Source organism: Pongo pygmaeus, chromosome 7, assembly GCF_028885625.2.
Source record: "Pongo pygmaeus isolate AG05252 chromosome 7, NHGRI_mPonPyg2-v2.0_pri, whole genome shotgun sequence".
In the NCBI taxonomy this organism is placed as follows: domain Eukaryota; kingdom Metazoa; phylum Chordata; class Mammalia; order Primates; family Hominidae; genus Pongo; species Pongo pygmaeus.
Window position 1 is genome coordinate 110,266,039 of NC_072380.2, and position 25,386 is coordinate 110,291,424.

At 46.5% G+C, this 25,386-nt stretch overlaps 1 protein-coding gene across 2 annotated transcripts in view; it reads left to right on the plus strand.

Annotated features, from left to right (window-relative positions):
- Positions 1–678: 678 nt before the first annotated feature.
- The window catches only part of MATN2 (matrilin 2), a 167,123-nt gene continuing 142,415 nt past the window's right edge, over positions 679–25,386 (plus strand). Inside the window, exons 1-2 of one of the 2 annotated variants that reach the window (XM_054498282.2) lie at positions 679–929; positions 20,024–20,191. In XM_054498282.2, coding sequence (XP_054354257.2) covers positions 20,050–20,191 — 142 coding nt within the window. In that variant the 5' untranslated portion in view covers positions 679–929; positions 20,024–20,049. The remainder of the gene's footprint in view (positions 930–20,023; positions 20,192–25,386) is intronic. The other variant, XM_054498281.2, reaches the window with a different exon arrangement.

Sequence of the window (25,386 nt, forward strand, 5' to 3'; positions counted from 1 at the left end):
ATCCTGTTTTCTGCATCCCTCCAAGGCTCCATGAGGACATCCAAGGTGAGGTTCCTCCATTTTGCAAAGTTGCAAATGTCTCTGCTCATAATTTAAAAAGTCTTGTCTGAACTAGACTTTCCCTGCTCCCTCGGGGTAGGAATTTTGTCTCCTCTCCATCCTGGCATCTTTACCTCCTCCCCACCCCGGGGCCTGGTCCCCAGCCAGTGGACGCTCTGTTAATATGAACTGGCACTGGTGGGGTGCTCTGGGCACTGGCAAGACAGCTCTTGGCGCTTGTCATCAATTAGCCCAATTCTCACCACTTTTTTCTCCATCCCCACGTCAGTGGGTGCGTCCCGCAGATCATGACCCCAAGTTCTAGATACAAGATTCCTGCCATGTCTCCTTTCCCCCAGAAGACCCCTCCCCGCACTCCCACCCCGACAGGCCCCTAAAGCTGCCTGTGTTCTGTGCCTGCGGCTCCGGACCCCTGGAGTCTGATGCCCGCCTGGGCTCAGGCACGGACAAAGTGGAGCCAGGTGGCAGCAGGCAGGGCGCGCCGCCAGAGTGCCCAGCTCCCGGGGCTGCCCACAGGGTGGGGCCGCCCTCGCCGCCGCTCCCTCTCCGCGCCTTCCCCATCCCCAAAGAGGACACCCCTCCTTCCGCCCGGCCCGCTCCCCACCCTCGCCGCGGCACCGCCTCCCCAGCCGCCCGCCCTTGCCCAGCGCCTCCCAGGCAGCCAGCGAGCGAAGGGAGCGCTCTGGGATGGGACTCGGAGCAAGCGGCGGCGGCGGAGACAGAGGCAGAGGCAGAGGCTGGGGCTCCGTCCTCGCCTCCCACGAGCGATCCCCGAGGACAGCCGCGGCCCACGGCGAGGCGAAGAGGCCGACGAGGAAGACCCGGGTGGCTGCGCCCCTGCCTCGCTTCCCAGGCGCCGGCGGCTGCAGGTGAGCGCGGCGCGCTTTCCCCCGGCTCTGCGCGGCCGGGCGGCCTCGAGGTGCAGGCGGACCGACCCACCGACAGACATACCGAGCCTGGGCTGCCCAACGCGCAGGCGCCCTCCTCAGGCCCGCACTGCAGCCCCCAGCGCCCCGGGGCCCCGGCGCCTTCGACCCTTCCGAGGACAGCGGGAGAGGGAGAGCGGCGCTGCCCGACCCCTCGGCGGGAGAAGTCCCGTCACCCCGGCCGGGAGAGCTGGGCGCGCTCCCTGCGCAGGACGAGCCGCGTCGCAGCCGCCCCGGAGTGTCCCGTGGGGGCGCTGTGGCCCGCAGCGGGGACGCCCAGACCCCGGCCACGGCGACCCAGGGAAAGGGAGACCTGTTGAGCGGGTATGGGGCGTGATTCCTATTCCACCGACAGCCGATGGCTCCCTCTTCCCTCTTCGGAACCTGGTATTTTCATGCCCGTGTCATCTGGATTTTGTTCCTGGGTCTCTATGGCAGCTAAACCTCCAGCTTCCCTATAGTGTGGAGGAGGGAGAGAAAGGGGAAGGCATTTTGTGGTAGTTGCTAGAAACCCCAGAACAGTTTGGAGCCGTTTGGGGAGAGGACAGAGGAATGGGGACTGTCCCTGGTAGGGTCTCCAGGACTGGGGGCACAGGAAGGTGCTCTCCTCAGGGACACTCGCGCCCACCCTGAACAAACCCAATTGACCAAGTTTCAATTTGTCATAAATCAGGAAGCCACAATGCATCTGCACCAAGCACACTTACAATCAGCCTTTAAGGAATGGGGCAGTCAAGAGACTTCAGGGACCCGTGGTCGAGAGCAGAGACTGGGGTCAGCCTGCTTGGGTTTCAACCCCAGCTGTGAAGTTTACAGGGTTGATAACTTGAAGGTACCCAAGTATGCCTCAGTTTCCTCATCTGTCTAATGAGGATGGTAATACCCACAGAGCTGTGGGCATTAAATGAGATATGGCGGCCGGGCGCAGTGGCTCACGCCTGTCATCCCAGCACTTTGGGAAGCCTGGGCGGGCGGATCACCTGAGGTCGGGAGTTCGAGACCAGCCTGACCAACATGGAGAAACCCCGTCTGTACTAAAAATACAAAATTAGCCGGACTTGGTGGCTCATGCCTGTAATCCCAGCTACTCGGGAGGATGAGGCGGCAGAATCGCTTGAACCCGGGAGGCAGAGATTGCAGTGAGCCGAGATCGTGCCATTGCACTCCAGCCTGGGCAACAAGAGCTAAACTCCATCTCAAAAGAAAAAAAAAAATATGGCAAGTAAAGTCCTTAGAACATTTCCAGGAGCATTCTAAGATTAGGTGAGCTCCATGGCTTGTCTTTGCAGAAATAGCAAGGAGCTGCTATGAGCAGTGAATGCACCTCTTCCCCAGTTCAGAAAGAGAGGCTCTCCATGGGTACGTGAGGGTGGCAGATAAGCCACGTGTATTCAACTGGTATTTCCATGCAGGAGTCCACACCGGTGCAGTTCTCCTTGCTTGCGGGGGACAACCTCATAAAACCATGTCAAAATACCAAGATGGGTTTATGGCCTGGAACGTTTCCTCTCAGCCCCTGAAACTTGGCGCTTAGAATCCTCTGTGGAGAACGAGATACTTGTGGCTCTCACCTTGCATTTTCCTATCTGTCCACACTTTTTACTTTTATTTCTGCCAATAGAATTCAGTCTCAGGCCCCCAAGTTACCAGGACACTGTCTTCTATAAATTGGGGCTCTGGGGTTTCTTGTTCCCAGGCAACCCAGGGCCATCAAGGCCTGAGCTTGCTTGTTGGAGGTGTCAGAGCAGAGTCCAAATCCGAAACACCCCCGAGCAGCTGTCATGCCCTAAGCTCTTATCAGCGAGTGCCGTATGTCTTTGTTTAGCAAAAGGTAGTTAAAAGTGTGGCCTGAGATTTAAAGAAAAGGAGAGATGTTTGCTCTTTGAAATAAGAGAGCCATTGGAGGTTCTGGAAAAATAATTCTACAGTTTGTCTAGAAACAGTTCTGACTGGCACCTAAGAGAGGGCAAGGAGTGAGATGGGGAGAGGAAAAGGGGGAGAGACAGGCTTAGGCCTCAAGAAAAGCAGGCCGAAGAGGGTATGACAGGTGTAACACTGGCCCGAGCAAGGTGTTGGGTGTGAGGCTGGACAAGCAGTGGGAGAGGTGAGTGGTTTCAGACCACTCAAGTTGGCAGACAGCCTCTAGTGCTGCCCCTGGCACTCGCTGCCCTCTGATCTGTAGCACATGCAGGAGCGTCCCTTCCAGGGATTCCCCGTCTTCTAGGAAAGCTATGGAGAACTCCCCTGTTTAAAGCATATGGCAAGATAACTCAGGAGGGCCAGGGAAAGAGGGAGGCTGAGCATATGCCAAGGGGAGAATGGGGAATGTCGTTGCTGTTGCTAGTGAATGGTGCCAGGGAGGTCCTTCCAAGGGACCACTTGCCACTTGGAGCTTCAGCCCATGAGGCCATCCTTGAACCCTGCCATGTGGCACGGCAGACAGCCACCACTGCCTGAAGGGGGCTCAGATGGAATGGCAGGGCTGGGCTGTTGTCAGTAATTGGTGGTAATGACTTTGACACTGGCTTTGACATGGATGAGATGGAGTTGGGGTACAACCCAAAGCATACTGCTCTTGGCACCCAAATGACCTGGGTTGCAGTTCCAGCCCCTCATACCTGCAAAGATTTTGGAAAGTTACTTAGACTCTCTGCCTGACATCTGTTTCTTCATCTGTAAATGAAGAATAGGATATTTTGGGAGAATTAAATTAGTTAACACATGTTCAGTGCCTAGCTCAGAATAAATGCTCAATATTTGTTAGCTATACTTATTATTATTGTCTGAGCCTCGGTTATATCATCTGTCAAATGGGTGTGATACTATATCATAGGGATGTTGTAAGGGTTAAATGAAATAATGTGAATTTATGCAACAGTATGTGAAGGGTATAAAGTACTCAAAGTGAGTCAGTTGAAATGGAAAATTTCACAAAATACCTGCATGTAAAACTCAGTGGCTGAGGAGGTGGATCAGCTAACATTTTTGGAAAGTTATTCTTTTTTTTTTTTTTTTTTTTTTTTTTGAGACGGAGTCTCGCTCTGTCGCCCAGGCTGGAGTGCAGTGGCGCCATCTCAGCTCACTGCAAGCTCCGCCTCCCGGGTTCACGCTATTCTCCTGCCTCAGCCTCCCAAGTAGCTGGGACTACAGGCACCCGCCATCACGCCTGGCTAATTTTTTGTATGTTTAGTAGAGATGGGGTTTCACCATGTTAGCCAGGATGGTCTCGATCTCCTGACCTCGAGCCAGGATGGTCTTGATCTCCTGACCTCATGATCCACCTGCCTCAGCCTCCCAAAGTGCTGGGATTACAGGTGTGAGCCACCATGCCTGGACTTTGGAAAGTTATTCTAAAAGTACTGTCAGAGGAACCTGTATCTACTTACGGAAAGTGGGGCTCACTGCCCATGGGGATACCCTGTAGTTATTTTATGTTGTTGTATTAGTTGCCTATTGCTGCTATAACAAATTTCACAAACACAGTGGCTTAAAACAACCCAAAGTTGTTATCTTGTGGTTCTGAAGTTCAGAACTCTGAAATGGGTTTCACAGAGCTAAAATCAAGGTGTCAGCAAGGCTCTGTGTTTCCCTTTGTAGGCTCTTGGGAAAATGTCTTTCATTTTCTGACTTCTAAAACCTGACTGCATTTCTTGGCTCCTGGTTCCTTCTTCCATCCTCAAAGCCAGTAACAGCATCTTCCGACCCTCCTCCCCATCCTGACTCTCCTGTCTCCCTCTTACAAAACCATACCTAGAAAATCTGGGCTAATCACTGCATCTCAGAATTCCTAAGTCAATCATATCTCCAAAGTCCCCCCGTTTTTTTTTCAAGACAGAGTCTCGTTCTATCACCCAGGCTAGAGTGCAGTGGCATGATCTCGGCTCACTGCAGCCTCCGCCTCCCAGGTTCAAGTATTCTCCTGCTTCAGCCTCCTAAATAGATGGGATTACAGCCATGAGCTACCACACCTGGCTAATTTTTTATATTTTTAGTAGAGATGGGGTTTCACCGTGTTGGCCATGCTGGTTTCGAACTCCTAACCTTAGGTGATTTGCCCACTTTGGCCTCCCAAAGTCCTGGGATTACAGGCGTGAGCCACCGCACCCAGCCCAAAGTCCTTTTTGCCATGTAAGGCAACACAGTCTGGGGATTAGGCCATAGACATCTTTGACATATTATTCTATCTGCCAGAAATTTCAGAGTATTAGATTGGGCATGATGGTAAGAAAAACTATTTAGAAAAAAGAAAGAAATATTAGAGTATTAGAGAAAATGATCTAAATCAAAGAGTTTTAGCTCACTTCTGTTTAGGGCTTCTCCCTGTACCCTCCCAGTTAGGTGAGTTTGTTTTCACATCTCCTTTTTTTCTTTTTTTTTTTCCCCAAGACAGAGTTTCTCTGTGTTTCCCAGGCTGGAGTGCAGTGGCACAATCTCTGCTCACTGCAACCTCTGCCTCCCAGGTTCAAGCGATCCTCCTACCTCAGCCTCCCAAGTTGCAACACCATGCCCGGCTAATTTTTGTATGTTTAGTAGAGACAGGATTTCACCATGTTGGCCAGGCTGGTCTCAAACTCTTGACCTCATGATCCACCTGACTCAGCCTCCCAAAGTGCTGAGATTACAGGTGTGAGCCACCACGCCCGGCTGTTTTCACATGTCTTAAAGACCAAAAGCTCAAGACCAGAGGGTTCAAGGCTATGGATCAAATCTTTGTTTGTCAGCCCAGGGCTTCTTGAAACTCAGTTCAGAAGTGGCTCCTTCCTGTCCTTTTTGGGCTTTCTCCCTCCCCTTGAGTAACCCTCAAATTTGTTTCTTTTTTAGATTTTTGTAAAAACTTTTTTTTACGGAGACAGGGTCTCGCCATGTTGTCCAGGCTGGTCTCGAACTCCTGAGTTCAAGTGATCCTTTTGCCTCAGCCTCTCAAAGTGCTGAGATTACAGGCGTGAGCCACCACGCCTGGCCAGTAACCCTCAACTTTGGCCCTTAGAACAGTCTCTGTTGCCCCATCAACAGCATTTGCTGACTTTTCTAGCTGCTTCTCCTCCTCTATTTCTAGTGAAGAAGAAAAAATTTCCTCATGTCCAGAGCAAGATCTCTGTGAAGCAAATCACTCTAGTAACGTTTGACCTCCCTGAGATTCCCAGACGGTGTCTGTACTAGTTTCCTATAGCTGCTGTAACAAGTTAGCGCAAACTTAGTGACTTAAAACACAGATTTATTATCTTACAGTTCTGGAGGCCACAATTCTGAAATGGTTCTCATGGGGCTAAAAATCCAGGTGTCAGCAGGGAGAATTTGTTCCCCTGCCTTTTCCAACTTCCAGAGGCTGCACACATTGCTTGGTTTGCTTCCATCTTCAAAGTCAGCAATGTCAGGCTGCATCCTTCTCTCACTGCCACCCGTCAGATCTCTCTTCTGCCTTCCTCTTCTTCTTCTTTTTTTTTTTTTTTGAGACAAGGTTTTGCTCTGTCGCCTGGGCTGTCGTGCAGTGGTGTGATCACGGCTTACTGAAGCCTCAGTCTCCTGGGTTTAAGTGACCCTCTTATTTAGGCTCCCAAGTAGCTGGGACTATAAGGATGTGCCACCATGTCTGGCTAAATTTTTTTTTAATTTTCATTTTTTGTAGAGACAGGGTCTCTCTATCTTGCCCAGGCTGATCTTCAACTCCTGGGCTAAAGCAATCCTCCTGCCTTGGTTTCCCAAGGTGCTGGGATTACAGGCATGAGCCACCATGCCCTGACCTCTTCTACTTTTTTTTTTGAGACAGAGTCTTGCTCTGTTGCACAGGCTGGAGTGCAGTGGTGTGATCTCAGCTTACGGCAACCTCTGGCTCCTGGGTTCAAGCGATTCTCCTGCCTCAGCCTTCTGAGCAGCTGGGATTACAGGCACGAGCCACCATGCCTGGCTAATTTTTCTATTTTTAGTAGAGATGGGGTTTCACCATGTTAGTCAGGCTGGTCTTGAACTTTCGACCTTGTGATCTGTCCGCCTCGGCCTCCCAAAATGCTGGGATTACAGGCATGAGCCACCGCCTCCGGCCCCTCTTCTACTTTTGAGGACGCTTGTGATTACATTGGCCCACCTAGATAATCCAGGATCATCTCCCCCTTTTTAAGGTCATCTGATTAGCAACCTTAATTCCCTTTGCCATCTAACATCACATATTCCCAGCTTCTGGGAATTATGATGTAGACATCTTTGGAGGGCAATTATTCTGCCTGCCACAGGACCTGAGAAGGAGTTCCAAGTAGTGTGTGCCTGGGCTGCCTCATTCTTAATAACCACCCCCTTCCAGAATGTGCACAATGGCCCGCTCAAGAGAGAACACCTGTTAAACTCTTCAAAATTTCTTCTGCAGCTCTCAGGTCTCTCAATCCCTCTGTTGGTGGAAGGACCTGAGGGCAATAGAGCCTGGAACTGCACACTTTATTTGTTAAGTTAATTTTTTTCTTTTAAATCAGAGGAACATATAAAAAGGTGCACAAATCATGAGGGAAATCTCAATGGAGTTTTACAAGTGAGCACTCTCCACTGTCACATAACTGCCCCCAAGATCTGCACCAATAGCCCCCTTTGGATCCCAAATTAATTATCATCTTCCTCTAAGGCAACTACTATTTTACCTTCTATCACCATAGGTTAATTTTGTCTGCTTTATCTTACTTTATTTTTTATTTTTATTTTGCTCTCTGGATCTGTGTAGAGTATTGGCCTTTTTTTTTTTTTTTTTTTTGAGATGGAGTCTTGCTCTGTCGCCCAGGCTGGAGTGCAGTGGCTCGATCTTGGCTCACTGCAAGTTCCACCTTCCAGGTTCACACCATTCTCCTGCCTCAGCCTCCCGAGTAGCTGGGACTACAGGCGCCCGCCACCATGACCGGCTAATTTTTTGTATTTTTAGTAGAGACGGGGTTTCACCGTGTTAGCCAGGATGGTCTCGATCTCCTGACCTCATGATCTGCCCGCCTCAGCCTCCCAAAGTGCTGGGATTACAGGCGTAAGCTACTGCGCCCGGTCGAGTATTTGCCTGCTTTTTAAGCAAACTTTTCTTTTTTTCTTTTGAGACATGGTCTGACTGTCGCCCAGGCTGGAGTGCAGTGGCGTGATCCTAGCTCACTGCAACCTCCTGGCTCTAGCCAAACTCCCACCTCAACCTCCCGAGTAGCTGAGACTACAGGCATGTGCCACCACGCTTAGCTAATTATTGTATTTATTTTTTAAATTTTTTGAGACGGAGTTTTGCTCTTGTTGCCCAGGCTGGAGTGCAATGGTGCAATCTCGGCTCACTGCAAGCTCCGCCTCCCAGGTTCAAGTGATTCTCCTGCCTCAGCCTCCCAAGTAGCTGGGATTACAGGCATGCACCACCATGCCCAGCTAATTTTGTATTTTTAGTAGAGATGGGATTTCTCCATGTTTGTCAGGCTGGTCTCGAACTCCCGACCTTAGGTGATCTGCCTGCCTCAGCCTCCCAAAGTGCTGGGATTACAAGCGTGAGCCACTGCGCCTGGGCAATTTATGTATTTTTTGTAGAGACAGGGTCTCACTATATTGACCAGGCTGGTCTTGAACTCCTGAGCTCAAGCAATCAGCTCGCCTCGGCCTCCCAAAGTGCTAGCATTACAGGCTTAAGCCACTGCGCCTGGCCTACAAACTTCTTATTGAAGTATACACACAAAAAAGTACACTAATCAAGGATGCAGCTGGATTAGTTTTCATGACATAAACCCATGTGTAACCAGCATTTTGATCAATAAATAGAACATTGTCAGCACCCAGAATCCCCGCTCAGGCTCTTTCTGTGCCAAGTATAACCACAATCCTGATTCCTATGATTGTAGATACATTTTATCCATTTTTGAATGTTATTTTGTTCAATGTTATATTTGTAAATTTCTCATGTTATCATATGCCGTAATTAATTCTTTTTGATTGCTGTGTAATATCCCATTATATGGCCACACCACAGTTTTTCTGTACTATTGTTAAGGGCTGTTGAGATTGTTTCCATTCACACTTCTTTTTTTTTTTTTTTTTTTTTGAGATAAGGTCTCTCTGTGTCACCCAGGCTGAAGCACAGTGGCATGATCATAGTTCACTGCAGCCTCAACCTCCTGGTGCTCAAGCAATCCTCCCACCTCAGCCTCCCGAGTAGCTGGGACTATAAGTATGTACCACCAAGCTCAGCTAATTAAAAAAAAAATTTTTTTGGGGGCCGGGTGCAGTGGCTTATGCCCGTAATCCTAGCACTTTGGGAGGCCGAGGTGGGCGGATAATTTGAGGTTGGGAGTTTGAGACTAGCCTGACCAACATGGAGAAACCCCGTCTCTACTAAAAATACAAAATTAGCCGGGTGTGGTGGTGCATGCCTGTAATCCCAGCTACTCTGGAGGCTGAGGCAGGAGAATCTCTTGAACCTGGGAGGCAGAGGTTGCAGAGAGTTGAGATCACGCCATTGCAATCCAGCCTGAGCAACAAGAATGAAACTCAGTCTCAAAAAAAAAAAATTTTTTTTTTTTTGTAGAGACGAAGTCTCACTATATTGCCTAGACTGGTCTCAAATTCCTGGGCTCAAGTGCTCCTCCCACCTCAGCCTCCCAAAGTGCTGGGATTACAGGCATGAGCTTCTGCTCCTGGCCTACTTCATTTTGAAAGGGAGTGACTACCTACCCATATCTCAGTTGTCATAAATGCAATTCAACCTGTAGAAATTCAGGAAGGGAAGATTGTATTTAGCACTGCTGCCAAATGTGTTCATTAGGAGAGACTTAAAAACAGTCTACTGGTTAGGATTAAGTTCAGCTGCAAGTTACAGAAAAAATGAAATGACAGTGGGTTAAAGAAAGAAGTTTATTTCTGTCTTGTGTTCAAGAAGTCTGGAGACAGTGAGTGTCCAAAGTGTGTGTGGGGTAAGGCCCCATGCCCTGTGCCTGGTTGCTTTTAGCATGCATAGCTTCCATTTCCATGCAGTCTCACCCAGGATTTCGGGATGACTGCTGAGTACTAAACCAAAAAACAAAAACAAAAACAAAAAAAACAAAACCGATGTTAGAGAGGCAGGTAAGGCATTTGAAAACATTGTTTTATGGAAAAAAAAGTTTTATGGAACATTTATAAAATGAAAAAAGCAGTTTTTCTAAATTAACACGTTATTTTATAACTTAAAATGTTTTAAATATGTATTTGTGACTTAACTGATACATTATTATAAGTAGATACTTGATATTTCATCTATATCCTTTAAAATATTCAAGTTGACCAAGAAATTGTATGTGGGGTCTTCCAATCAGGAAAAATAGGAGCCAGGCATAGTGCCTCACACCTGTAATCCCAGGACTTGGGAGGCCAAGGCTGGAGGATCATTGAGCCCAGGAGCTCGCGACCAGCTGGACAACATGGCAAAACCCCACCTCTACAACAAATATAAAAACATGGTGGTGCTGATGTAGTCTCAGTTACTGGGGAGGCTGAGGCAGGAGGATCGCTTGAGCCCGGGAGGTCAAGGCTACAGTGAGCCATTATTGTGTAACTCCAACCTGGGCAGCAATGCAGGACTCTGTCTCAAAAAAAAAAAAAAAAAAGAAGTCCGGGCATGGTGGCTCATGCCTATAATCCCAGAACTTTGGGAGAGCAAGGTGGGGGAATCACCTGAGGTCAGGAGTTCAAGACCAGCCTGGCCAACGTGGTGAAACCCCATCTTTACTAAAAATACAAAAAATTAGCTGGGCGTGGTGGTGGCAGGTGCCTGTAATCCCAGCTACTTAGGAGGCTAAGGCAGGAGAGTCACTTGAACCTAGGAGGTGGAGGTTGCAGTGAGCCGAGATCATGCCACTGCACTCTTGCCCGGGCAACAAGAGCGAAACTCCATCTTAAAAAAAAAAGAAGAAGAAGGAAGACATTATCCTCCTATTACAGTCGCCTACATTCAGGCAAACATAGTATGTAGAGGAAGACATGGACTTGACTTTGGTACTTTTTGGATGCAGAACCAGGGCCATTTTGCTTCAACTAATATTTTGATAATTAATGAAAGATCAATAAATATGTTTGTTCAAATTAATAATTTAAAAAAATTTATTCACACAATTTGGTACCTAGCACAAGAAGCAAACAGAGGTGACAAGGTGTGTGCTACAGCAGACAACAAACCCATTGTCAGGGGTCTATGAAGCAGTCAGTTCTCATTAGAAAACCGAGAGAATATTTTACAGCATGAGTGACATGTGAGCTGAGGCTTGAGGACTGAATGCAGTTTCGATGAATGTAGAATGTAGAAATTTCCGGGCGAGGGACCGGCATGGATGGAGGCGCCCCGCTATGACAAGAGTCTGAGTTCTTCAAGCCCTAATGGGGAGGCTGGGGTGGATGTGGGGTCCACCATGGTCAGCGAGGTGGACAGTGGTCAGTCAAGGAGGGCCTTGAATGTTAACATTGCACAGTGAGGCCACAGGCAGATTCAAAACAACAAGGGAAGGGCCAGTAGATGAGGGACCCAAGGCAGGGAGGGCAGTTCTGAGGCTCCTGGGAGTCTGGTTGAGAAAGGGTGAGGGTAGAACATCCGCTGCAGCAGTGGGAACCATCAGGAGGCCTGGACAGGGGAGCTGTGCAGAGGTGGGAACACCAGAACTTATCCACTCACAAATGTGTTGAGGATACAGAGGACACGTGGAAGCTGGCTCCCAAGTTTCTGGCCTGGATGGCTGGGCAGATGGGGTTAGCATGACCATGAAAGGATTTGAGGAAAAGGTGACTCTGTGTCTGGACAGGCTGAATTGGCAAGCAGGCCTGCACCACTGGGTGGAAGTTACAGACAGCATCCGGTCAACATCGTGGAGAACTGAGGTCTAACATTTAGAGCTGCCTGAAGATTGTGGATGGCCTTGAATCCTAGCCAGAGGTTCTCTTCCCATTTGCTAGGGATTCCAGGATTAGGTGGAAGACAGGAAGGTACAGCCTGAAATTCACGCAGCTCCAGTATTGTATGATTCTCTGTGAACTCATAGAACAGTTGGTGTGCATACCTGGTATGCCGACAAGAGAGATCTTGGGCAAAACTATTGAGCTCGATGTCTAAGAGTTTATCATTAGAAAAATCTTTCCTTTTTTTTTTTTTTTGAGACCAAGTCTTGCATTGTCACCCAGGCTGGAGTGCAGTGGCACCATCTCAGCTCATTGCAGCCTCTGCCTCTCAAGTTCAAATGATTCTCCTGCCTCAGCCTCCCGAGTAGCTGGAATTACAGGTGTGCACCACCACGCCCGGCTAATTTTTGTATTTTTAGTAGAGATGGTGGAACAGGAATTAAAAGAAATTAAAGAATGTGTGTAAGCAGAAACTCAGTTGTATATAAGAAAACTCAATTCCCCCTGAGAAAGAGAAAGAGCTGGAGTCCTTTAAAAATTAACTGCCTGTTTTTCTGTGGCCAGTGAGCCTTATCTCTCCTCCTTTCCCAGGCACTGTGAAGACCCTGTTTCTCTAGCTGTGCAGCTGCAAGGTCACTAGACAGATAAACTCAAGTCATAAAACATGTTTTTTCTTGGAAAGTAAGAAATGTTGTAATGCATGTCTCTCAATTAATTGAATAACTGTCTTTGTTTCTTGCTGTAATATGCTTCCCCCTGCACAGATCTCCCCCACCCCACGAAATGCTTAAAAGGTAACTTAACTCTTTGTTCAGGGCTCAGTCCTTTGGATGTTAATCCGACTGGGCTGGTGCACCTAAATAATAAATATCCTCCTCAACCCCATCGGTCTGTCTGATTCCTTAAAAAATCCTGCTACAATGGGATTTCACCATGTTGTCCAGGCTGGTCTCGAACTCCTGGCCTCAAGTGATCCATCCTCCTCGGTCTCCCAAAGTGCTGGGATTACAGGCGTGAGCCGCCGCGCCCGGCCTGAAAATCTTATTCTTAACAGACTGAGGTGCCCGGGTAGAATCTTGTCTCTGCCAGTTAACAAGTTCTGAGGCCTTGGAGAGGTCTTTCCACCTATAAATCTTAGTGTTCCATCCATACAATTTGGAACTCATCCACCTCACAGAATGATTGTGGGGATCAAATGAGATGATACTGTGCAAAATGCCCAGTTCACTGGCTGTCCCATTCAGACACTTAATAAATATTAGTGTCCTGTTCCCTTTCTCTTTTTGTCTGGAGGTGGGGTTACCACTGGAGAGGGGATCTTGCCACCTTCTTCAGGATAGCAGGATCTTGCCAATGGTCTGGTTTAGATTGAGCAACTTGGCTCCCAGGCCATGCCTCTTATTTTATGGATGACTAGTTAAAGCCCAGAGAGTTGTTACCTAGGTGAGGTCATGCAGGTGTGCAGGACCAGGCCACTTGTCTCAAGGCCCACACCATACAGTTCTGGCTTTGGAGGGAATTCTATTCGCCTGTGGATTTACTTGCAACAGTGATGCTTAGAAGAACCCGTAGCTAAGACAGAATAATCTCCTTCTCTCTCTCTTCCCCCACCCCGTTGGTGAAGTTAAATGAAAAGACTCATTGTCCCATGGAGAAGAGAAAAATTGCTAAAACAAAAGTCAAAGCCGTTGTATTATTTTAAAATATTCTTCCCATGTTCCCAAATGCTTTATGGAGTCTGTTCAGACTGAATTAACCTCTCTATTTCTCAACACAGCAATTCTTCTCAGATGCCCAAAAATGAAAGGAACTGTTCTCAAATATCATTCCATTTTCCAGTTAGAAATGGGTCCTGATCTTCAAATGCTGACAGCTGTAAATGCCAAACTGAGAAACAATCATTGAGATGGATATGTGCACTGACTTATTTTTTTCTTGTTTCACTGCCATTGCAGTTTTTAGGAAAAAATCTATCTTGTCTGGTACTGATATTGCCTCACTGATTTTATGTTGGCATCTATATAGCATCCTTTTCCTATTCCTTTATTACTTATCTTTTTTTTTTTTTTTGAGACAGAGTCTTACTCTGTTGTTGCCCAGGCTGGAGTGCAATGGTGTGATCTTGGCTCACTGCAACCTCTGCCTCCCGGGTTCAAGCAATTCTCCAGCCTCAGCCTCCCAAGTAGCTGGGATTACAGGCATGCACCACCATGCCTGGCTAATTTTTTTGTATTTTTAGTAGAGACGGGGTTTCACAATGTTGGCCAGGCTGGTCTCAAACTTCTGACCTCAGGTGATCTGCCCGCCTCAGCTTCCAAAAGTGCTGGGATTACAGGTGTGAGCCACCATGCCTGACCCTTATTATTTGTCTTTTTTACAAGCCCACAGTTAACATCATAATTCCTTTTTTTAATTTATTATTTTTAATTTACTTTCTTTAAAAATATTTTATATTAAAAATATTTCTACTTAAAGGAACTTTAGAAGATTTCATGTTAGTTTTTAAGTCACTGTAAGATTTTTTTTCTTTTTTTCTTTTTTTTGAGGCAGGGTCTTGCTCTGTCACCCAGGCTGGAGTGCAGTGGCAGTGATCATGGCTCACTGCAGCTTCGACCTCCTGGGCTCAAGCGATTCTCCCACCTCAGCCCCGCCCCTGAGTAGCTGTTCTAAGTTTTCTTCCTTTGTGCCACCATGCCTGGCTAATTTTTGCACGTTTTGTAGCGATGGGATTTTGCCATGTTGCCCAGGCTGGTCTCCTGGGCAACATGACCTGCTCACCTTGACTTACCAAAGTTCTGGGATTCTGAGTGTGCACCACCATGCTAAGCCGAGGTTCCAGTTTCTTCACATCTTCACCAACAGTTGGTTATGTCTGTCTTTTAAAAATTGTTTTTTAATTTTTTCATATTCATAGGTCACTATTATACTCTTTTCAATTTTATCTATTCCAGCAGATTTGTTGTGGCGTCTTATTGTGCTTTTAATTTGTATTTTTCTAATGACTAAAGATGTTGAACGTGTTTTCCTATGTTTATTTTTCATCTGTGTATCTTCTTTGGTGATGTGACTATTCGAATCTTTTGCACATTCTGAAGTGGGTTTATCCTCTTCTAATTGAGTGATAAGAGTTTATATAGTCCCGGCCAGGCGCTGTGGCTCACGCTTGTAATCCTAGCACTCTGAGAGGCCAAGGCAGGCAGATTGCCCGATGTCAGGAGTTCGAGACTGGCCTGGCCAACATAGTGAAACCCCATCTCTACTAAAAATACAAAAATTAGCCTGTAGTCCCAGCTACTCAGGAGGCTGAGGCAGGAGAATCGCTTGAACCCAGGAGGTGGAGGTTGCAGTGAGCCAAGATTGCGCTATTGCACTCCAGCCTGGGTGACAGAGTGAGACTCTGTCTCAAAAAAAAAAATAAAAGAGTGTATATAGTCTGGATAGAAATAATGGATCAGATACATATTTTGCAAATATTTTCTACTAGTCTGTGACTTGTCATGCTATTGCACTTTGTTTGTTTGTTTTGAGACAGAGTCGCATTCTGTTACCCAGGCTGGAGTACAGTGGCGTGATTATGGCTCACTGCAGCCTCGACCTCTTGGGCTCAAGCAATCCTCCAGTCTCAGCCTCCCAAGTAACTGGGACTGCAGGTGCGTGCTAACCTGCCCAGCTAATTTTTTTTTTTTTTTTGAGACGGAATCTCGCTCTGTCCCCAGGCTGGAGTGCGGTGGCATGATCTCGGCTCACTGCAAGCTCCGCCTCCCGGGTTCACACCATTCTCCTGCCTCAGCCTCCTGAGTAGCTGGGACTACAGGTGCCTGCCACCACGCCTGGCTAATTTTTTGTATTTTTAGTAGAGATGGGGTTTCACCGTGTTAACCAGGATGGTCTCGATCTCCTGATCTCGTGATCTGCCCACCTCGGCTTCCCAAAGTGCTGGGATTACAGGCGTGAGCCACCGTGCCTGGCCTAATTTTTGTATTTTTTGTAGAGACAGGATTTTGCCATGTTTCCCTGCCTTAGTCTCCCAAAGTGCTGGGATTATGGGCGTGAGCCACTACATCCCAGCCTTTTGCCATTGCATTTTGATAAAAAGAAAGTTTTAAATATTTTTAGATACTAATGTGTTTTTAACAATTATGGGTTTGTATGTCATTATTAGGATAATATACATAAGTAAGCATAAAATCTGTCTAATATACATTAAGTGGCTTAATATGACAAAATTAGCAGTGTATACTTTCTTTTTTTTTTTTTTTTCTGAGATGGAGTTTTGCTTTTGCTCTTGTTGCCCAGGTTGGAGTGCAATGGCGCAATCTTGGCTCATTGCAGCCTTCACCTTCCGGGTTTAATCAATTCTCCTGCCTTAGCCTCCCAAGTAGCTGGGATTACAGGCATGCACCACCATGCCCAGCTAATTTTGTATTTTTAGTAGAGACAGGATTTCTCCATGTTGATGAGGCTGGTCTTGAACTCCTGACCTCAGGTGATACATCCACCTTAGCCTCCAAAGTGCTGGGATTACAGGTGTGAGCCACTGCACCCAGTCAACAGTGTATACTATTGATTGGTTTGATTACAGAATAATACCAAAAATAATAACAGCAACAACAGGCCGAGTGTGCTGGCTCATGCCTGTAATCCTAGCACTTTGGGAGGCTGAGGTGAGTGAGGAGTTCAAGACCAGCCTGAGCAACATGATGAAACCCCGCCTCTACTAAAATACAAAAAGTTAGCTGGGCATGGTGTGGCGCACCTGTAGTCCCAGCTACTGGGGCGGCTGAGGCATGAGAATTGCTTGAACCCAGGAGGCGGAGGTTGCAGTGAGCCAAGATCGTGCCATTGCACTCCAGCCTGGGCAACAGCGAGACTGTGTCTCCAAACAACAACAACAACAACAACAACAACAACAAGAAATAGCTAACACTTAAATTCAGCACTTCCTATGTGCCAGGCAGTGTTTAAAGTGCTTTAAATATATCTACGTATGAACCGATTTATTCTATATAACAATTAGGTCTACTGTTATCTCCATTTTAAAGATGAGGAAACTGAGGTCAAAAGAGGGTAAGTAACCTGCTCAGGGTTAGACAGCTGGCATTATTTTGCTTTGTTTATTTTTAACTCCTCACTCTTCACCTATCCTCAGTGCCTTTTGGTTAGCAATGGTGACTTGAAAATACAAACATTTCTTGAAATCCACAGTAAACCCAAACCACGTGCAATGATGTTTGTTTTTTGGAAATGATCACACACCGCATCATATTCCAAGTGTTGAGTGCATATGCCTCAGAGTGGAAGTGGGCCTTGAGAGCATGTTGTATACATTTTGAAACAAATAAGCCTGGACTTTTTATCTGCTCCGTTTGGAGAAAGGGGAATAGCAATAAAATAATAAATCACATATAAATGATGTAACACACTGAATAGTGTTTTATAAAATAAGGTGAGGGCATGATGGTGCACACCTGTAGTCCCAGCTACTCGGGAGGCTTGGGTGGGAGGATTACTGGAGTTCAGGAGTTCAAAGAGGCAGTGAGTTATTGTGCCACTGCACTCCAGCCTATATGACAGAGTGAGACCCTGTCCTCCCACCGCTAACAAAAACCCTGAGATGATAAATAGCAAGGCAGCTTGAAAGTAAATAGTAAGTTTAGGATTTGAGAAAGGGGCAAGATGTTCTAAGTTTTCTTCCTTTGTTCAGAAGGAATCTCAGAGTTAAAGCTATGAAAAGGGACCAATCTAATTAATAAAGAGTTTAAATAGGCTGGGTGTGTTGGCTCACACCTGTAGTCCCAGCTACCTGGAAGGCTGAAGTGGGGGAATCGCTCGAGCCTGGGAGGTTGAGGCTGCCGTGAGCCATGATCACACAACTGCATTCTAGCCTGGGTGAGAGAATGAGACCCTGTCTCAAAAAAAGAGTTTAAATGGTTTAAAGAGGGGGGTGAGGAGAGTAGTTATTTGTAATGAGCTAGTGCAGGGTCCCCAACCCCCCCCAGAATCAGTCCATGGTCTGTTAGGAACCAGGCCGCACAGTAGGAGGTGAGCAGTGGGCGAGCTCAGCTTCATCTGTATTTACAGCTGCTCCCCATTGCCTGCATTACCACCTGAGCTCTGCCTCCTGTCAGATCACCAGCACCGTTAGATCCATTAGATTCTTTTTTTTTTTTAATTGCTGCTGCACAAATTAAGGCATTAGATTCTCATAGGAATATGAACCCTATCGTGAACTGCACACTCCTTATGAGAATCTAATGCCTGATGATCTGTCACTGTCTCCCGTCACCCCCAGATGAGAACATCTAGTTGCAGGAAAACAAGCTCAGGGCTCCCACTGATTCCTACATTATGTTGAGCTGTATAATTATTTCATTATATATTGCAATGTAATAATAATAGAAATAAAGTGCACAATAAATGTAATGCACTTGAATCATCCCCAAACCACCCCCACAGCTGGGTCTGTGGAAAAATTGTCTTTCACGAAATTGGTCCCTGATACCAAAAAGATTGGGGACCCCTGAGCTAGTAGGTTCTGGAACTTCACCTCTTATGAGCGATGTAACCTTGGGCAGGTTACTTAACTTCTCTGAGTTACTCTGTAAATTAAATCACTTAATACTTAGAAGGCACTTGGCCCAGTGCCTGGCACATAGGAGATGCTGAATAAACATTCACTATTTTTAATATAATCTTAATGCATAGTAAAATTATATTAAAAAGAGTGAGCTAGTTCAATACAGCAAGTGTGAAAAACTGGACTCTGAAGGTTGACAGGCCCAGGTCCATTCCCAGGTCAATTCCTGGAAGCAAGTTGCTGAACAGTTCGCTTAAATAGTGAGGTTTTTTTTCTTAAGTTTTGAAACATGGTCCCTGCCCCACCCCTGCCCTTTCCCGGCCTCTGACAAAGAAAGAACTATGGCGTTTCATGACTTGATTTCTGGGGATTTTCCTTTCAGTTTTCTACTAATCAATGCATTGGAAAATTGACCTGCTAGTCGTGGGTTTGAATTTGTTTTACTTTTTTTTTTGAGATAGGGTCTCGCTCTGTCACCCAGGGTGGAGTGTAGTGGTGCAGTCTCTGCTCGCTGCAGTCCTGGGTTCCAGCGATTCTTGTGCCTCAGCCTCCTAAGTAGCTGGGACTGCAGGCACAAGCCACCACACCTGGCTAATTTTTGTATTTTTAGTAGAGACTGGGTTTCGCCATGTTGGCCAGGCTGGTCTCAAACTCTTGGCTTCAAGTGATCTGCCCACCTTGGCCTCCCGAAGTGCTGGGATTACAGGTGTGAGTCACCACACCTGGACTTTTTTCACTTTTTAAATAAATTAAAAAAATTTTTTGTAGAAACGAGGCCTCGCTGTGTGGACCAGGCTGGTTTCAAACTTCTGGCATCAAGCAATCCTTCTGTCTAGGCCTCTTAAAGCACTAGGATTACAGACATGAGCCATGGTACCTAGACTTGACCCTGGGTTTGAATTCTGGCTCTGACATTTGCTAACTGTATGTGACCTTGGGCAGGCCACTGACCCTTCCTGAGCCTTATGGGAATGTGGGAATAATATTAGGTAATTGAGCAAGTTAATATAGGTGAAGAATTTCGAATAGGGCCTGGCACATGGCCTCAGTCTAGTACCGGAGTCCAAGCCCATAACCACTGTGCCAACACTCTTGTAATAAATGTATGTCGGAGACAGGGAGGTTGGGAGGCTGGATATGTGATGCTGCTTTATGTCAACTACACATGAATTTTTATATGTATAATTTATATAAACTGACGCCATCTACTATTATTAGACTGAACAAATATTGTTACTTGGAACTCTCAGATATAGCATAGCTTTTTTTTGTTCAAATCCAAAATGTAAAATGTGACTATGAGTAACTGATAATGAACTTAACTGATAAGAAACTTCAGGATAGATTTTTTTCAAGTTTTCCATTCAGTCATACAGTGATTAAAGTGATGAAAATTCCAACTATGCATGCCCTGCTCAGAGTGTCCAAGAAGAGCCTACCAACGGGGGCTACTTAAGCTCTCAAAGGCCAAACACACAAATGGCATTTTGAGTACAAGAGGCCTGTTTGAACTCTGAAAAGGCGGGGCAGCGGGCCTGCAGCTCCTGGAATTCAGGGAGACCCGGAAATCTCACCCTGCCCTCTTCTTGCGTTGTGTTTGTCACAGCCTTGCCCCTCTTGCTCATCTTGAAAATGGAAAAGATGCTCGCAGGCTGCTTTCTGCTGATCCTCGGACAGATCTTCCTCCTCCCTGCCGAGGCCAGGGAGCGGTCACGTGGGAGGTCCATCTCTAGAGGCAGACACGCTCGGACCCACCCGCAGACGGCCCTTCTGGGTGAGTGGTGGTGCCCACCCCCAAAAGTGGGCAGGTGGGGGTGGTTTGGGGAGGGCTCAGGGACAGGGATTGGTGACTGTTTGGGAAGCTCTCCTTTCCCTGGGTCCTTGTTGGATGTGCTGGGCCTGGGGTCCTCACTGGTGGTGAATGCACCCGGAGTTGAGTACGTGGTTGCACACGAGTTTTCAAAATAAACTTTTCTTTGAAGCCTTTAATTGAACCTGAGGCTCATGGCTTTTCTCCAATATTCAGGGCAAGATTTCTCATCTGAAAATGTCCTTGTTGTTGGACCTATCTGGGCAAAGGTGTTATGAAAATTTTTTATTGGGTTTGCCCAGCTAGATCTGTTAATAACGCTTCCCTGCATGGCAGCAGGGAAGAAAGAGCTGGCCCAGAAGAGAGGTGGGGACATTGTGAGCTGAATCGAGGTATTAGGAATGGAAAATGCCAGGAGTCTATTCATCTGATCCAGTGAACATGTTTCCTAGAGAAAGGAAATGTCATGAAAACACACAGAAAACATGTAAATCAGCTGACTCTAAACAAGGGCCTTAGTAAGCCTGGCATGTGGAGGTTATAGGAAGGTTGGGCAGTGCTAAGAGAATGAGTTTTGGCATTGACCTGGGTTCAAGTCCTGCCTCTGCTACTTTCCAGATGTGATATAACCTCCCCAAGGCTATAGATGTGATATAACGTAGGTAATATAACCTCCCTGAGGCTCAGTTTTATCATCTGTAAAATGGAAATGTGAATGCCAACCTCGGAACATTTCTGTGAGGAATAAATGAGGTAATATACATAAAGTCTAGGTACACAGTAAGTAAAAGCTTTACCACAACTATCATTCTATTAAGTTCTTTGAAACTGTATTTGACATTTATACCTTGTTGGCCAGCCACTCGAATCTGATCCCCGGCAACGGCTACTAAGAGAACTGCCCAGCGACCTGGTAGCCTCAGTGGCGTCCGAAATTACAATCAGGGACCACAAGGACCTAAAGAGCCCTGTTTTCAGGGGTCAGAATCTTTATTGATGTTAACTAAATGAGGACCCCAGTGATAGGTCTTCTAGGTTCCTGAAAGTCCTTGTTCCCATAGTGTTGTAAACAACACTTTTGCAAATGTGAAAAGGAGTGGGAAATGTTTAGTACGTTAATTGAAACGTTTTAAAAAACAAATTCCAAGATGATAAACAACATTTCTGTCTCTCTCTCTCTCTCTATATATAAAACTGATGATGCACACAATCTCAGCTCATTGCAACCTCCGCCTCCTGGGTTCAAGCACATCTCCCACCACAGCCTCTTGAGTAGCTGGGTTTACAGGGGCACAACACCACGCCCAGCTAATTTTTGTATTTTTAGTAGAGATGGGGTTTCGCCATGTTGGCCAGGCTGTTCTCAAACTCTTGGCCTCAACTGATCTGCCATCTCCACCTCCCAAAGTGCTGGGATTACAGACATGAGCCACTACACATGGCCAAGATACCTGATTTCTGGATCACCAGCAGTAATTGCACAGTTGGGTTTCTGATGGGGCTGGTCTCAGGAAAAGCCACTACACACTTGCCTGGAAAAGCACACTGCTTCTCTGGGCTCCAAGTCTCTCTCTCCCTCCCTTCCCCCCTCTCATACACACACACAGACCACATCACCCCCACCTTCCCTGGTTGTCAGCATTCACTGTCGTCCTCCTTTGCCTAGAAGCCCATTTTGCTAAAGGCACCAACCCTGCATCCAGCATTGATTCCTTCTTCTCATTTTTCAAGAGAATGTGTCAGAGACAAAGAGGAGGATGGGACACAACCTATCTTTCCCACCCCAAGACTGGAAGTGGGCATGGGTATTTTCACTCTGTGAGCGTGAAAGTGGCTGCTCCCAGATATGCTGGAGGGCTGCTTGGCTTATGAAAATGGTGCAGTGGGCTGGACATGGTGGCTCACGCCTGTAATCCCAGCACTTTGGGAGGCCGAGGTGGGAGGATCACAAGGTCAGGAGTTCAAGACCAGCCTGACCAACATGGTGAAACCCCATCTCTACTAAAAATACAAAAATTAGCTGGGCATGGTGGCGGGTGCCTGTAATCCCAGCTACTCAGGAGGCTGAGGCAGGAGAATCGCTTGAACCAAGGAAGTGAAGTTTGCAGTGAGCCAAGATCATGCCACTGCACTCTAGCCTGGGCAACAGACTGAGACTCTGTCTCCAAAAAAAAAAAAAAAATGGTGGAGTGACAATCATGAAACCAGAAGGCAAACACTATAGCTGCGGCCTGGATTCTCAAGTGCGATCTTCTTTTTTTTTTCTTATTTTGATGGGGAACAAAAATGGAAAAGCATGCCCATTGGTAGTCCTTGCCCCGAGGGTATGACCTTCTCTTCATTCTTAGAATAGTGTAGTGTTTTGTATTTTATGCATGTTTGCTTCTCTTGGCTCTTGGACTATTTGTTCAGAATATGGCCCAGGCCACATTTCACTTTTCAGTGGCAAATCATTTTGGCTGAAGTTATGGCATCCACTGGCATGATGGATTTTACTGGTTATTTGCTTGCAAGTATGTTCCTGAAAGTTTAACAGAGTAGAAACAGCAGAATTGTTTCTTAGGTTAATTTTTTTTTGAACTTTCTGGGTTTTAAAAATGTTTATCTTTTATGTTCAAATTCAGGTCAGAGTCTCAGTAACAACTTGAGTCAGTTTGAAAAAATAACACATGTATTTATCCACCCATCCTGTGAACATCTGTAAGCTCTTCACTCGGCAGCCTGTGATGTCTGTCCACACGGGCTTATCTCTTACCTCATTCATTTATCTGGAATTTCTACTCTGTGCCAGACACTGGTTGGGGGTGCGGGGGTAGTGTTTAAGATGAATAGACACCATCAGGAGGTGCATGGAGTAGTGGAAGAGACAGACATGTGAAAAGATCATTAATTTGGTAGAATCAGTGTGCAAAAGTAGAGGCATAGCTACATTATAGCTCAACTCTGCCTGCTGAGCAGGCTTAGTGTAAGGCAGTGGTTCTCAAGCTTTGGTTTCAGGATCCTTCCTTTTACGCTAAAAATTATTTTTATTTTATTATTTTATTTTATTTTATTTTGAGACAGGATCTCACTGTCTCCCAGGCTGGAGTGCAGTAGCATGATCATGGTTCACTGCAGCCTTGACCTCTTGTGCTCAAGCAATCCTCCAACCTCAGCATCTCAAGTAGCTGGGACTACAGGCACATGCCACTACATCTGGCTAATTTTCGTATTTTTTGTAGAGACAGGGTTTCGCCATGTTGTCCAGGCTGATCTCGAACGCCTAGGCTCAAGCGATCCTCCCCCCTCGGTCTCCTAAAGTGCTGGGATTCTAGGTGTGAGCCACTGTGCCCTGCCAAAAATTATTAAGGATCCCAAAGAACTTTTGTTTGTTTGTTTGTTTTTTAAGAATCCTGAGGACAATCGAGGGAGCTTTTTTTTATGTGGGTTAGATCTATTGGTATCTACTCGATCAGAAATTTAAAAATAACAATAATAAAATCAGAATGTGTTAACAAACTATATATGTATAAAAAACTATATTTCCTGGCCAGGTGCAGTGGCTCATGCCTGTAATTCCAGTACTTTGGGAGGCCGAGGTGGGAGGATCACTTGAGCCCAGGAGTTTGAGACCAGTCTGGGCAACATAGGGATACCTTGTCTCTACAAAAATAAAAAAATTAGGCTGTGCACGGTGGCTCATGCCTGTAATCTCAGCACTTTGGGAGGCTGAGGTGGGCAGATCACTTGAGGTCAGGAGTTTGAGACCAGCCTGGCCAACATGGTGAAAAACTGTCTCTACTAAAAATACAAAAATTAACCTGGTTTGGTGGTGTGCACCTGTAATCCCAGCTACTCTGGAAGCTGAGGCAGGAGAATCACTTGAACCCGGGAGGCAGAGGTTGCAGTGAGCTGAGATCACCCCACTGCACTTCAGCCTGGGTGACAAGAGCAAAACTGTCTCAAAAAAAAAAAAAAAAAGAAAAAAAAATTAGCTGGGTCTGGTGGTATACACCTATAGTCCCAGCTAATTGAAATGCTTAGGCTGCAGGATCACTTGAGCCCCAGAGGTCGAGGCTGCATGAGTGAGCCGTGATGGTGCCACTGCACTCCAGCCTCAGTGACAGAGTGAGACCCTGTCTCAAAAAAAAAAAAAAAAAAAAAAAAGAGTGGCACCGTTTTACAGTTTTGCAAATCTTGTAATGGTCTGGCTTCATAGAAGACAGCTGGATTGTCATTTCTTGACCACTCAATCTGTCATGAAATGTTTTTGTTAGATTATATGAAAATGCATGGATATGTAGTTGGAAAAGGGAAGAGCATTTAAATAGCCTTTTCATATAATTGTGAATGTTCTTTGATACTACACCAAAACTTGACAAAGAGTAGTTTCTTGAAGGTTAGTTGCAATGTGAAATCTAAAATCAGATCAATGAACTTTTTGTTCTCTATATACCCACAAGAGAATGAGAGTATGAAAGGCAAACATTCATGTTATTATGGAAATAGTTCTGACCTCATGGATGCTCTGAAAAGGCCTCAGGGATCCCTAGAATTCCCCAAACCACACTTGAGAATGGCTGGTTTAAGGGAATCATTCCCAGTGAAGGTCCTGACCACGGAGAGCCCTGTGGGACAGCAGATGGCAGAGGCATGAGGATGGAGTGTGGCAGTGGGGCTCCGACGTGGCGCTGGGTCTGCCAGACAGGTGGTCAGAGCTGGAGATAAGCCAGCAATAATTTAGGACCTTGAGGGCTCCAAGGAAGATTTTGAGCTTCATTTTGCAGGGATGGGAGCTGTGGAGGGCTTTAAGCAGTCAACAGTGGGTGTTGCTTTGTCTTTGTACCCACTGTACTCTCTGGACAGACTTGACCTTCCTGGGTTGTGTCAAAGAGCAGGGATCTAAATAGCAGGCTGCAACAGGAGAAGGAACGAGCACCTGCTCTAGCCCAAAGGCCCCTCCAGGCCACAACGCTGGCAGGTAGAGTCGGAGAATCTGACTGTGCTGTACCCAGAACCCTTTGGACTTCGGATTCTTCCCCTTGACCAGCCTTATCAGTGGCACCCATCCCCTTCCACACTCCTCCCTAGGCCCTCCTCAAGGAGGCGCTAACTGGAAGGCATGCTGCCCCACTGCTATTGGCTGCCGGCTTCGTTTGTGCACACTTTTCCTCTTTGTT